The sequence below is a fragment of the Perissodus microlepis genome, chromosome 12, assembly GCF_051167445.1.
Source record: "Perissodus microlepis isolate ML-2025 ecotype Zambia chromosome 12, ASM5116744v1, whole genome shotgun sequence".
NCBI lineage: Eukaryota > Metazoa > Chordata > Actinopteri > Cichliformes > Cichlidae > Perissodus > Perissodus microlepis.
In genome coordinates, this window is record NC_140472.1 from 37007678 (window position 1) to 37019685 (window position 12008).

The 12008-nt window shown below is 47.8% G+C and overlaps 1 protein-coding gene across 3 annotated transcripts in view; it reads right to left on the reverse strand.

Moving 5' to 3' along the window:
- Positions 1 to 78: 78 nt before the first annotated feature.
- Positions 79 to 12008, reverse strand: part of LOC146376977 (disabled homolog 2-interacting protein-like) — a 29744-nt gene continuing 17814 nt past the window's right edge. For 2 of the 3 annotated variants that reach the window (XM_084947433.1, XM_084947435.1), the window contains 16 exons: positions 9582 to 9754; positions 7449 to 7720; positions 7157 to 7365; positions 6919 to 7063; positions 6633 to 6777; positions 6322 to 6558; positions 5673 to 5862; positions 5357 to 5592; positions 5092 to 5183; positions 4520 to 5002; positions 3102 to 3382; positions 2801 to 2914; positions 2588 to 2710; positions 2435 to 2514; positions 1439 to 1526; positions 79 to 1001 (listed from right to left, as the gene is read on the reverse strand). In XM_084947433.1, the coding sequence (XP_084803559.1) occupies positions 831 to 1001; positions 1439 to 1526; positions 2435 to 2514; positions 2588 to 2710; positions 2801 to 2914; positions 3102 to 3382; positions 4520 to 5002; positions 5092 to 5183; positions 5357 to 5592; positions 5673 to 5862; positions 6322 to 6558; positions 6633 to 6777; positions 6919 to 7063; positions 7157 to 7365; positions 7449 to 7720; positions 9582 to 9754 (3039 nt within the window). In that variant the 3' untranslated portion in view covers positions 79 to 830. The remainder of the gene's footprint in view (positions 1002 to 1438; positions 1527 to 2434; positions 2515 to 2587; positions 2711 to 2800; positions 2915 to 3101; positions 3383 to 4519; positions 5003 to 5091; positions 5184 to 5356; positions 5593 to 5672; positions 5863 to 6321; positions 6559 to 6632; positions 6778 to 6918; positions 7064 to 7156; positions 7366 to 7448; positions 7721 to 9581; positions 9755 to 12008) is intronic. The other variant, XM_084947434.1, reaches the window with a different exon arrangement.

A 12008-nucleotide genomic window follows, 5' to 3' on the forward strand; every position in this document is an offset into this window, starting at 1 on the left:
TACCATTGACCTTTGAGCTGTCTGCATGAATAAAAGCTTTTTATCGACATGCACGTCTCTGTGTGTGATGAGCAGGTAGACGGTGTATTAGTTTATTGGAGCGTCTCTATAAGTACCAACGTGGATAAATAACAATAAGAGGAAACATAAACACGGAGACAGAAGCCACAGTGAGCACAGCAGAGACAGTCTGAGAGAGTCTGTGTGTGTGTGTGCACGTTCACAAACTATTCATCACAATTTAAAGTTTGGACCGCTTTACAATAAAATCTGGTGTTTACATTAAAATCAGAATTCTCTGAAACAACAAACTAGCATCTCTAACTCTCCCACGCCTCGCCCATGTGACCAAAATATTCAAAGCTACGGAAGCCCTGAGGGGCCAACACAATCACTTGGAGTTGTGGTGCTGCTTCTAGTCTTTGTGCTAAGCTAGGCTAACCGGGATGAGGAAGTTTCCGTGAGGCAGCTCGGACACAAAGGTCGGACTGTTCCTTTAAAATACAATCGAAAGTCAAAGCGTCTAAAACAATAAATATGTTCCTCCAGCCTGGAGCCACGTACAGGTGGGGTTGCTTCATGTCTTGTCATAAAATGTCCATTTTGGTTTCGGGACCGTTTTTCTGATTCGTAACAGGAAGTACCAAAACGTAAACGGGATATGATGTCATACTCTAACTAGTTCAAAGAGAAAACGTGCAAAACAAAAACAGGAAATGAGTTGGATTAAGGTCAGAGGTTCATCTGTAAAAGTCTATGGGTTAGCCCCGCCTCTATGGGCCTCATAAGGCTAAGCCCCTCCCTCTCCTTGCAGTACAGCCAGTTAGAGCTCAGCAGTTGCCAGAGTTGCGGAACTCTCCGTTCTCGGTGATCTGCAGCGATGACGTGTTGCTCGGAGACAGGCCGTTCCTCTGTGATGTCACGGCATAACGCTCCTTCAGCTGAGTTAGAGCCGCCATCAGACGAGTGTTTGCTGCGTCAAGACTCGCAATCCTCTTCTCCTGAGAGTCAGACAGGTGAGACGGGCAGGTGAGACAGTAAGCTCAGAACAAACCTGCAGGTCCTCTTATGTCCACCTGGGATCTTTAGTCAGCTGTCACAGGGAGGCGGGATTTTACATTTGTTCCTGTTTGTGCTGCTAATACGCTTTAAATATGAAGAACATTAAATGTTTTTCACTAACATATTTCACCTAATTATGATGTCGTACACATAAAATGTTTTTACAGACATACATCAAAACTCAGCTATGCTAGCTACTGTTAGCTTCATTCCGGGATGGAGAACAGCTCGAGACGTCTTTTAAGACGCCATAATGACGCTGGAGTAGCTTATGAGCACTTCCACCTGTTTTCACCATCACTGGGCAAAATATGGTCACTTCTACAGTCGTAAACTCTGAGGCTTCAAATACAGATTTCAGGTGATGGAGACGTACCTGTGCCTCTATAATCTTCTGCTTCGAGTCAACCACAGCCTGCATGTCAGAGTGATCCTTCTTTAACTCTTCCTCCACCGCCATCAACCTGCAGGTGATCAGACAGACAGACGGGTGATCAGACAGACAGAGAGACAGACAAAAGGATGGACAGACAGACAGACAGGCGATCAGACAGACAAACCGAGAGACAGACAGGCGATCAGACAGAGAGAGAGACAAACAGAGAGACAGACAGACAGGTGATCAAACAGACAGACAAACAGACAAAAAGAGAGGCAGGTGATCAGACAGACAGACAAACAAAGAGACAGACAGACAGACAGGTGATCAGACAGACATTTGCTCAGACGGGCAGACAGAAAGAGAGACAGACAGACAAAGAGACAGACAGGCAGATAGAGAGACAGACAGAGAGAAAGATGGACAGATGAATAGACAGACAGAGAGACAAATAGACAGAGAGGCAGACAGACAGAGAGAAAGACGGACAGACAGAGAGACAAACAGACTTGAAAGACAGAGAGACAGACAGACAAAGAGACAGGAATAGAGACAAACAGACAGAGAAACAGACGGGCAGACAGACAGACACACAGTCAGAGAGAAAGACGGACAGACAGAGAGACAGACAGGCAGACAGATGGACAGAGGGACAGACAGAGGGACAGACAGGCAGACAGAGGGGCAGACAGACGGACAGACAGAGGGACAGACAGGCAGACAGACGGACAGACAGAGGGACAGACAGGCAGACAGACGGACAGACAGACGGACAGACAGGCAGACAGAGGGACAGGCACCTGACAGGTGTCAGGTGAAGTTGATTATTTCTGACATCTGAATCGGTCGAGCACAGTGGAGCTGGTGCTGCAGTTCACAGTTCAACCTCTAGGTGGCTGCTGAGAAGTCTTTTTCCTTGTTGTCTGTTTGCTAAGGTGAACAAGCACAACCCTCAAGTACTGTTTCTATGGTAACGCACACAGGTGTTCCCACCTGCTGATGATGCTGTTCATCTGCAGGTCTTTGTCGTCCTGCAGTCTCCTTAGCCGACTCTCTGTGTCCTCCAAACGAGCCTAAAACACACGCACACTGCTATTGGTCTTGCTGTGTCATGTGACTGAGCTTCTCTGCAGGTGGGTCACAGACCTGGTACTCCTGCAGCATGCGCTGATTCTGCTGATCCTGGACCATCAGACGTGCTTCACACTCCTCCTGACGCAGTGCAGCAATGCGCAACTTCTCCTGCAGCAACGCAATCTCCTGCTGGTACTGCACACACACACACACACACACACACACACCGTCAGAACCAGCAGGACCAGTAGAACCAGTGTTGACCCAGAACTTTGAGAACCTTACCTTCTCCACGAGGCTGTCATCATGGCGATCATCCTCAGCCTCACCATAGGAGGAGGTGGAGTTCATGTTGAGCAGCCAGGCTGCCGTACGGTCTAACGCGCAGGGAGACGGAGCCTGGACACACAAACACACCTGAACAGGTACCGCCCACGACCTTAGACAGTCCAGGTACGTCCTCTGGGTGGGTCACTTCAGAAAAAGCTTTAAACAAGTATGGAGGACCGCCTCCTTGCATCTGATCATTAAATCAGGAACGCCTGAACAAAATGACTCCGTGGTACCGTGGTAACAGCCTAGTTACCTTGGCAGCCGGCCGCTGCTTCTCAGGGCTATCTCCTTTGGACGATGACGACATCTGTCTGAGCCGCGACTGGCTGCTGGTTGGCCAATCAGGGCTCGATGACATCATGCTGCCAGAGGTGGGACGCGGGGGGTAGGCGGATCCTGCACCACTGCCGCCGCTGAGCATGCTGGGAGGCGTCCGGCCTCGAGGAGGTCCGGGTGGAGCTGAGGACGGAGGAGGAGGCTGATCAATTCGTCTCTGGGGGCCCGAGGAGTTCTGCCGGGGTGGGACGGAGCTACCTGAAAGGTGGGAGCAATCAAAGGTAAATCAGACCTGATCCTCAAACTTCAGGCCTCGTCCAAAAATATAAAGCAATTTGCTGGTTGTGAGTGTCGTTGTAGCTAATGGCAAAAACCCACCCACCACTTTAATCACACTCTAGATCTTGGTTTCGGTTTTACCCAGCAGTCTTAGCTAATTATAGGCCAATCTCCAACCTTCCTTTCATATCAAACATCCTTGAAAGAGTAGTTGTCAAACAGCTAACAGATCATCTGCAGAGGGATGGCTTATTTGAAGAGTTTCAGTCAGGTTTCAGAGCTCATCACAGCACAGAAACAGCTTTAGTGAAGGTTACAAATGATCTTCTTATGGCCTCTGACAGTGGACTCATCTCTGTGCTTGTCCTGCTAGACCTCAGTGCAGCGTTCGATACTGTCGACCATAATATCCTATTAGAGCGATTAGAACATTCCACAGAAGAATTTTGAATTTTTCTAACAGGAAGCCAAAACAAGAGAAATCTGCTCTCTCTTTCTAGTCCCTGTCAGGCTGCAGCATTTTGGATTAACTGAAGGCTTTTCAGGGAGTTTTTAGGACTTCCTGATAATAATGAATTGCAGTAGTCCAGCCTGGAAGTAATAAATGCATGAACTAGTTTTTCAGCGTCACTCTGAGACAGGATATTTCTAACTTTAGAAATGTTGCACAAATGGAAGAAAGCAGTCTTACATATGTGTTTAATATGTGCGTTGAAGGACATGTCCTGGTCAAAAATGACTCCAAGGTTCCTCACAGCGTTACTGGAGGCCAAGGTAATGCCATCCAGAGTAAGAATCTGCTTAGATACCATATTTCTAAGCTTTTCAGGGCCGAGTACAATAACCTCAGTTTGATCTGAATTAAGAAGCAGAAAGTTAGCGGCCATCCAGGTCTTTATGTCTTTAAGACATTCCTGCAGTTTAACTCATTGGTGTGTGTTATCTGGCTTCATGGACAGATAGAGCTGGGTGTCATCTGCATAGCAGTGTAAATGTATGCTATGTCTTCTAATGATGCTGCCTAAGGGAAGCATGTATAATGTAAACAGAATTGGTCCTAGCACTGACACACACAAACACTTCCTGTTGCTTCTGACCCCCGACCCTGGACTCTACCTGTGAGTGTCTCGCTGAGGGACAGCGCTCGCCGCGAGTACTCCTCGCCACTGCTGCTGCTCGACATAGCAGACATCCTCTCCCCCCTCTCCCCCCCTGTCAGTCCCACTGACATCTGGGTAAGAAACGCCGGTTTGGTCACCATGGTGTTCCTGTCGTCTGCATTTCCCTGTGACCCCACCGAGCCGTCTGAGGGTGTGGCGTCGGCCTGCTGCTGCTGCTGTGGCTGCCGCGGTGATGTGGTGGTCATGTGATAGACGGGATTCTGGAAGGAGAGGGGGAGGAGCCCCGTCCTGCGCTGCCACTGACCATCGTCGAGGCCGTCGCCAGGGGAGGTGTCATGCAGGTCCACCAGAGACAAGCTGCGGCTCTCGTTGTTCAGCTCGGACCCCTCTCTCCGACCTCCATTGGTCATTTCAAACGGTGCCTCATTCTCATTGGACTCTGAGTAGGATGAGCTTGGTGCTGGAGAACCCTGCATGCCTGGAGAAAGTGACATCACAGGAAGAGTCAGGGGTGACAGCGTGGTGGAGAAATGGGAAAGTGGATAAAGAAGAGAGCTGAAAGGTCACCTGACGCAGGCTGTAGGCTTGACCCTTTAGTGACGAAAAACAAGTCTTTGTTCTCAGGAGTCGGCGAGGGGAGTCTGGTGAAATCCACCAATCTACACACACACACACACAGATAACACGTCAGATATTTAAGCCATGCATCAGCCAGACTCTTTCTGCGCTGGCATGCACAGACAACTGTGAGCATGTGCAGAAGCTCCATGTGAGAGCCCTCTCTGTTCACCACTGGGGATGCTAATGCTAACAGGAAACACAGGATGCTAACCCTCCATCAAGTCCCATGCTGCCCTGCAGGCCAACAGAGGGATTACAGGTCGCCAGAGGTGGAGAAAGGGGCGGAGACAGGGGGGCTGGGGAGAGAGGGGGCGGAGACACTACACGTTGAGGCTCTGGGGAAGAAACAGATACGCCCCCTGCACTGGCCACACCCCCTGGATTGGCAAGCGCTGCTGATACGTCTCTGAGGATTCGAGGAAGAGGGCCGAGTTTCGACAGGCACGACTGGAGAAAACAGAGAGAGAGAACAGTCAGGGAGTTACCTGGGCAGGCAGGTGAGTCATCTGCCAGGACAGGTGCATTACCTGGTCGAGCTCAGTCAGCAGGGTGTGCAGGCTGGACAGCTCACGGCCGAGGTCGATGTACCCGTCAAAGCCGGCGGTGTGGTTCAGCCCGTCGGGGTTCGAGATCTCCTGCAGGAAGCGCTGCATGCTGCTCCACTGCCGCTCCACAAAGTCATTCATGAACAGCATGTACTCCTCCTTAGTGCCGAACCTGCGCGACAGGTAAGACCGCCAGCATCAGCAGGTCAGCATGCACGCACACATACAGTTGGCAGGTAGCCGTGCACAGTGCAGGTACAGAGGCTTCAAAGTAAAAGCTCTGCACTACTTCAGAACAGGCTTGGTACATCACAATAAAAGCCCTGTGCTTCTTCCAGAATACTGGTCCTGAACTCCTTTCAGAATAAAAGCCTTCCACTCCTTCACAATAAATGCTCTTCACTCCTTCAGAATAAAAGCCCCACGGTCCTTTAAAAAAAGCCCTAAACTGCTTTCAAAATAAATTCTTTTTTAAATTCTTTGCTCCTTTAGAATAAAAGCCTTGGACACCTTTCAAAATAAAAACCCTGTATTCCATCAAAATAAAAGGCCTACACCCCGTTAGAAAAAAGGCTGCTGTCCTTTCCAAATAAAAGCCCTGTATTGTTTCACAATAAAAGCCGTGGCGTACTTGCTGAAGTTGGCAAGGTTCTGAATCACTTTGGCGATCAGCGTCAGGGTTCTCGCTGTGCGTTCATCAGGGTATTCCTGCATCAGGTCGAATAGTGATGGCGACATCACGGCCGGACACAGGAAGCGCAAGAACAGCGAGGCGCTGATGAGGCGCTCGCTGATGTCTGGCCGTCCTCGGTTGCCGCATTCCTGCCGCCATGACCCAAACACCTCCTTCAGCTCCCGGGGGAAGACCCTGAGTGACAATCGGCGAGAGTCAGCGTGTGCTGGCCTGGAGCGTCAGTGGTGTGCGTGATCTTGTGTGCGTACCTGTATGAGTCAAGAATTTTGCAAAATGCCAGCTCGCAGCACATCCTCAGGTTGGCCTGATGCTCCGCGAGGTCAGAGGTCGCACAGCGAGACGGGTCCACCTCACAGTTCTCATCAGACTCGTACAGAGCTTTGATGAACTCGCCTGGACACACACACACACACACACACACACACACACACACACACACACAGCTGATCAATAAATATCACAATAAGCACACAGGGGGGCTTTTGTGTGTGTGTGTGTGTGTGTGTGTGTGTGTGTGTGTGTGTGTGTGTGTACCAAGTGCATCCTGTAGGTATTTCTGTCCAATCAGCTTCAGGTATTCCTCAATGCTTTTGGTCGCCAATGTGTTCTCTCTAAAGATCAGCTGGTCGTTGTCACGGCAACGGTCCACCTCTGACATCATCAGGTCGGTCAGGAAGTCCTGCAGTGAGGGGTGAAAGGTCACTGGGCTGAAAGAAGAACAAGTGGTGGTGGTAGGCCAGGTGTAGAGTTCAGGTGTGGTGGGCGGGGTTACCTTGGCCTTGCCCGTGCTGTGCAGGATGTGCACGAGTGCAGCAGCGAGCTCCTCCTTCGCTCTCAGGCTGATTGAGGCCTCCAAGGTGGAGCAGAGCAGCAGGTAGTTGGAACTGATGTACTCCGCAAACTCTTTGTACTGCTCCATCGGCAGGATGACGATACTCTGGTAACGTGCTTTGACCCTCACTGTTGGCACAGACGACTTACCTGAAATCGGGTGGGACAGGTTAAGAGGGTGACACAAATGAGACACCCGACCTCAGCGCACGAGCCCGAGTGGATCTACATACCTCGGATTGTACTGGGCGTGCTCAGTGTGTACCACTTCTCCACCAGCTGTCTGCCAGTCACCGTGGCGACCGGGATGTTGACTAACCCGACGTAGCTGCTTTTGTCCTTCTTCCTCTTCCGGTCGGTGTCCTTGTACAGGTGCAGCGTGATGGAGGCGACAGGTGGGAGGCTGCTGAAATCGAAGCGCTCGCCCCAGAAGATGTTGTCAGTTTTCAGCTTACAGGATGTCCGAGCGTAGAGGCTATCGTCCAGACACAGCTCGCAGAAGTACCTGCAGTACATGTACTGTGATTAGTGGTCGGGTCGTGTGAAATGTCGTCCTCATGGATCGAAGGTGCAAACTGTAAAACTGCACATGAACTAAACTAAGAATAAGTACAGCAGAACTGTGTTTGAATACAAATAAACAGATTCAGTAGTACACAGCATAAATAAATAAATACCTACAGTGCTACAACTACTATCTGCAGCACACTTCTGCAATCTACAATATAAGTACTGCAATAGCTGTTTGCAGTAAAAGTACTACCATTATTATCTGCAGCACAAGTCCTGCAGTTATTATATGCAGTACAAGTACTATGATTACTGCAAGTGGTTTGAATCACAGTCATCTAATAGAAACATATTCATTTCGATTGCAGCAGTTTCCTGCTGCGTCAAGCAAAGTGCACGCCAGCGAGGGCGCGCGCACGCCGTGCTCATAGTACAACTGCTTTGAGTAAGTCATTTGTTTCATGTCTCTGTGGACCTCGGCAGCAGAGCTGTGCTGTGGAAACGTCACACTCTTCACTAGTTACACAGCTTTCTTCTTTGCCATGCATGTTTTAACTAAACAAAGTCAGAGATACGTGTTTGGAAATGACAGGAAGCGGGCGCATCTCGTACACGTACAGCAGCTGTAAAAATTGACAGCAGCACCCAGCGCGACACAGATGTTGGGTCCTTCGCTCTAGGTAGCGCCAGCACAGTGCGAGCCACGTCCACCTTTAGAAGGCCTAACATACATTTACACTGCTATGCAGATGACACCCAACTTTATGTGTCCACACACTATCCGGTCGTTAAGTCTGACGTCACTAGCCGTGTCTGGGCCTAAACTCCGCTGCAGGTCCATATATCAAACGATCACTATGGCATTACTGAGAGTTGAAAAACTGTCTAAAGTCTTTCATCTTTAATAAAATGATCAACGTTCTGCTCGACCAGGTGTAACAATTGAGTTTAACATCCAGGCATCCATGAAAACGGAATTTATGACATTTAACGGAGTTAGAAGTTAGCAGGAAGTTAGCTCGCTAGCTTCTATCTAAATACAATATAGCATGTCCTGACTGCGGGGCTTTGGAAACAAATCCAAACGTACAGCTCTGTTATCACTTCCAACATAAATGAAGACAGAAAACTAAACAGCAGTGACGTTTGTAGGGTTACTGAAGTTTGGCTAGCTGGTATATAATGATGTGCTACGTGACCGCTAGCGACACAGCTATGTTAGCATAATATAAACAAGCTAACTTTTTTTCCACTCGATAAAAGTTAACGTGAGTGTTCTCGGTGGTCAGGAACAAATGTAATCGCATGGCAGGATGCTGTAAAAGGACCAAACTTCAGCCAGGAGAACAACTGAGATAATCCATCCACAATACGAGGTTAGTCATATACTGCTGCATGGGCTGGGCTGTAGTTACATCCTAAGGTTTTAAAAACTGAGCTTAAATAAATGATTAGCGGTAATAAAAGCCGAGGGAGCTCAACAGTGATCACTGACTGTTTTAGGAGCTTTTTGAGATTAAATAGAAGAAAATACAAAACATTAAACATGTTAACAACACAAAAGCCATAGTAAACGCAGACTACTTTAGGCCCGGAAGTAGGATTCGTCACGTCATCACTTAACGACCGGATTAGTTAAACTGCAGGAATGTCTGCGATACTCTAATTACTAGTAGTAATTAATACTAGTAATTAATAGTAGCACAAATGCTCTGATTACTACATGTAGTAGAAGTAATCTGGTTACTACCTGCACTAAACATAGTAGGATTACTGTTTGTGTTCTACTGTTACCCTGCAGCTCACAGATGTAACTGCGATACTTGGAGCAGGTGGGCTGGTGCAGCGCCGCCTACCGTTTCTTGGCGGGCAGGTCTCTGGCCTCCACCACCCACACCGTCAGCACGTTCTCCAGCCGCCGGCTGTTGTCCTTGTTGGGGTGAACAGCACGTCGCAGGTTCTCCATCCATTTGTCTCTTTCTGCTGCCGAGCGACACGAGAAACACTTTGTTCCCGTCGAGGTTGTTACCTAGGAGACAGGCAACCACGGAGACACAAGAGGGCACCGATGTCAGCTGAGTGAAACCCTTGTGTCTTCCAACCAAACGCTGTCCCTCTGAGAGAGAAGCTTTGGATCGTTTTTGTGACCTGATTAACAAAACATGACAGAAAAATGTTTCCAACCATGAGAAAGTCCTGATGACGAGGGTTACAGTCAGAGCCATCTCGGATGATGACTCTGACCTCAACGTGTCCGATCAGGTAACATCTGTAGTTCCTGAAACTCTGTTTGCTCTTTGTGTGGATGAAATGCAGACGAGTCTCAGGGCCGCACACAGCTCAACAAAGTCAGGCGTTCATCAGAGATAACACCGCCAAAGTTATCGGTTCTCTGTTAAGCCAGATTAAAGCTAGTGGTTTTATACAAAATGAGCACATTCCAATCAGAGACATTACCATTTGGTGATAAAGTCGCTAAACAATGTAAACGTTTCTCTGTAAAATAATCTGAGAGGTGAAAGCAGCAGAAACTTTGCTTTGAAGATTTGAACTAAAGTGAATGATTTTGTTACTGAGCACGCTCAGTAAAGCGATGGCTGCACATCGGAGCTGTGAGACTTTAAACTGGATTTACAGCTCGATGAAGGAGACGTGGAAATCGGATGAAAGTCATTGGTTGAACAGATGTTCTGTAATAATGTCACTTCCTCTGGTAGATTTGAAGGAGTTAAACGAGGCTGCGGTTATTCTGACAAACATTCTTTCAAAATAAAAGACATTTTGAAAGTTGAGATGAAAACCTGTAAAAAATAAATGAAAACAAGTCGGAAACTGATCCATGTGAAATACAACAATGGATCTGATGCTGATCAGAAACCTCGATCACGAAGCTTCGTCATATTTGTGTTTTACAGTTTTACAGTTGGGACTGCCCTGCCCTCTGCTGGAATTGTGAGGTAACGCAGGTCAATTCAATTCAGTTCAATTCAATTTTTTTTACACAGTGCCAAATCACAACAACAGTCGCCTCAAGGCGCTTTATATTGTAAGGTAGACCCTACAATAATACATACAGAGAAAAACCCAACAATCATGTGACCCCCTATGAGCAAGCACTTTGGCGACAGTGGGAAGGAAAAACTCCCTTTTAACAGGAAGAAACCTCCAACAGAACCAGGCTCAGGGAGGGGCGGGGCCATCTGCTGTGATTGGTTGGGGAGAGAGAAGGAAGACAGGATAAAGACATGCTGTGGAAGAGAGACAGAGATTAATAACAAGTATGATTCAGTGCAGAGAGGTCTGTTAACACATAGTGAGTGAAGCAGAAACACCCAGTGCATCATGGGAATCCCCGGCAGCCTACACCTATTGCAGCATAACTACGGGAGGATTCAGGGTCACCTGGTCCAGCCCTAACTATATGCTTTAGCAAAAAGGAAAGTTTGAAGCCTAATCTTGAAAGTAGAGATAGTGTCTGTCTCCTGAATCCAAACTGGAAGCTGGTTCCACAGAAGAGGGGCCTGAAAACTGAAGGCTCTGCCTCCCATTCTACTTTTAAATACTCTAGCAACAACAAGTAGGCCTCCAGAGCGAGAGCGAAGTGCTCTAATAGGGTGATATGGTACTACAAGGTCATTAAGATAAGATGGGGCCTGATTATTTAAGACCTTGTATGTGAGGAGCAGGATTTTGAATTCTGGATTTAACAGGAAGCCAATGAAGGGAAGACAAAACAGGAAAAATCTGCTCTCTCTTTCTAGTCCCTGTCAGGACTCTTGCTGCAGCATTTTGGATTAACTGAAGGCTTTTCAGGGAGTTTTTAGGACTTCCTGATAATAATGAATTACAGTCGTCCAGCCTGGAAGTAATAAATGCATGAACTAGTTTTTCAGCGTCACTCTGAGACAGGATATTTCTAACTTTAGAGATGTTGCACAAATGGAAGAAAGCAGTCTTACATATTTGTTTAATATGTGCGTTGAAGGACATGTCCTGGTCAAAAATGACTCCAAGGTTCCTCACAGCGTTACTGGAGGCCAAGGTAATGCCATCCAGAGTAAGAATCTGCTTAGATACCATATTTCTAAGATTTTCAGGGCCGAGTACAATAACCTCAGTTTGATCTGAATTAAGAAGCAGAAAGTTAGCGGCCATCCAGGTCTTTATGTCTTTAAGACATTCCTGCAGTTTAACTCATTGGTGTGTGTTATCTGGCTTCATGGACAGATAGAGCTGGGTGTCATCTGCATAGCAGTGTAAATGTATGTCTTCTAATGATGCTG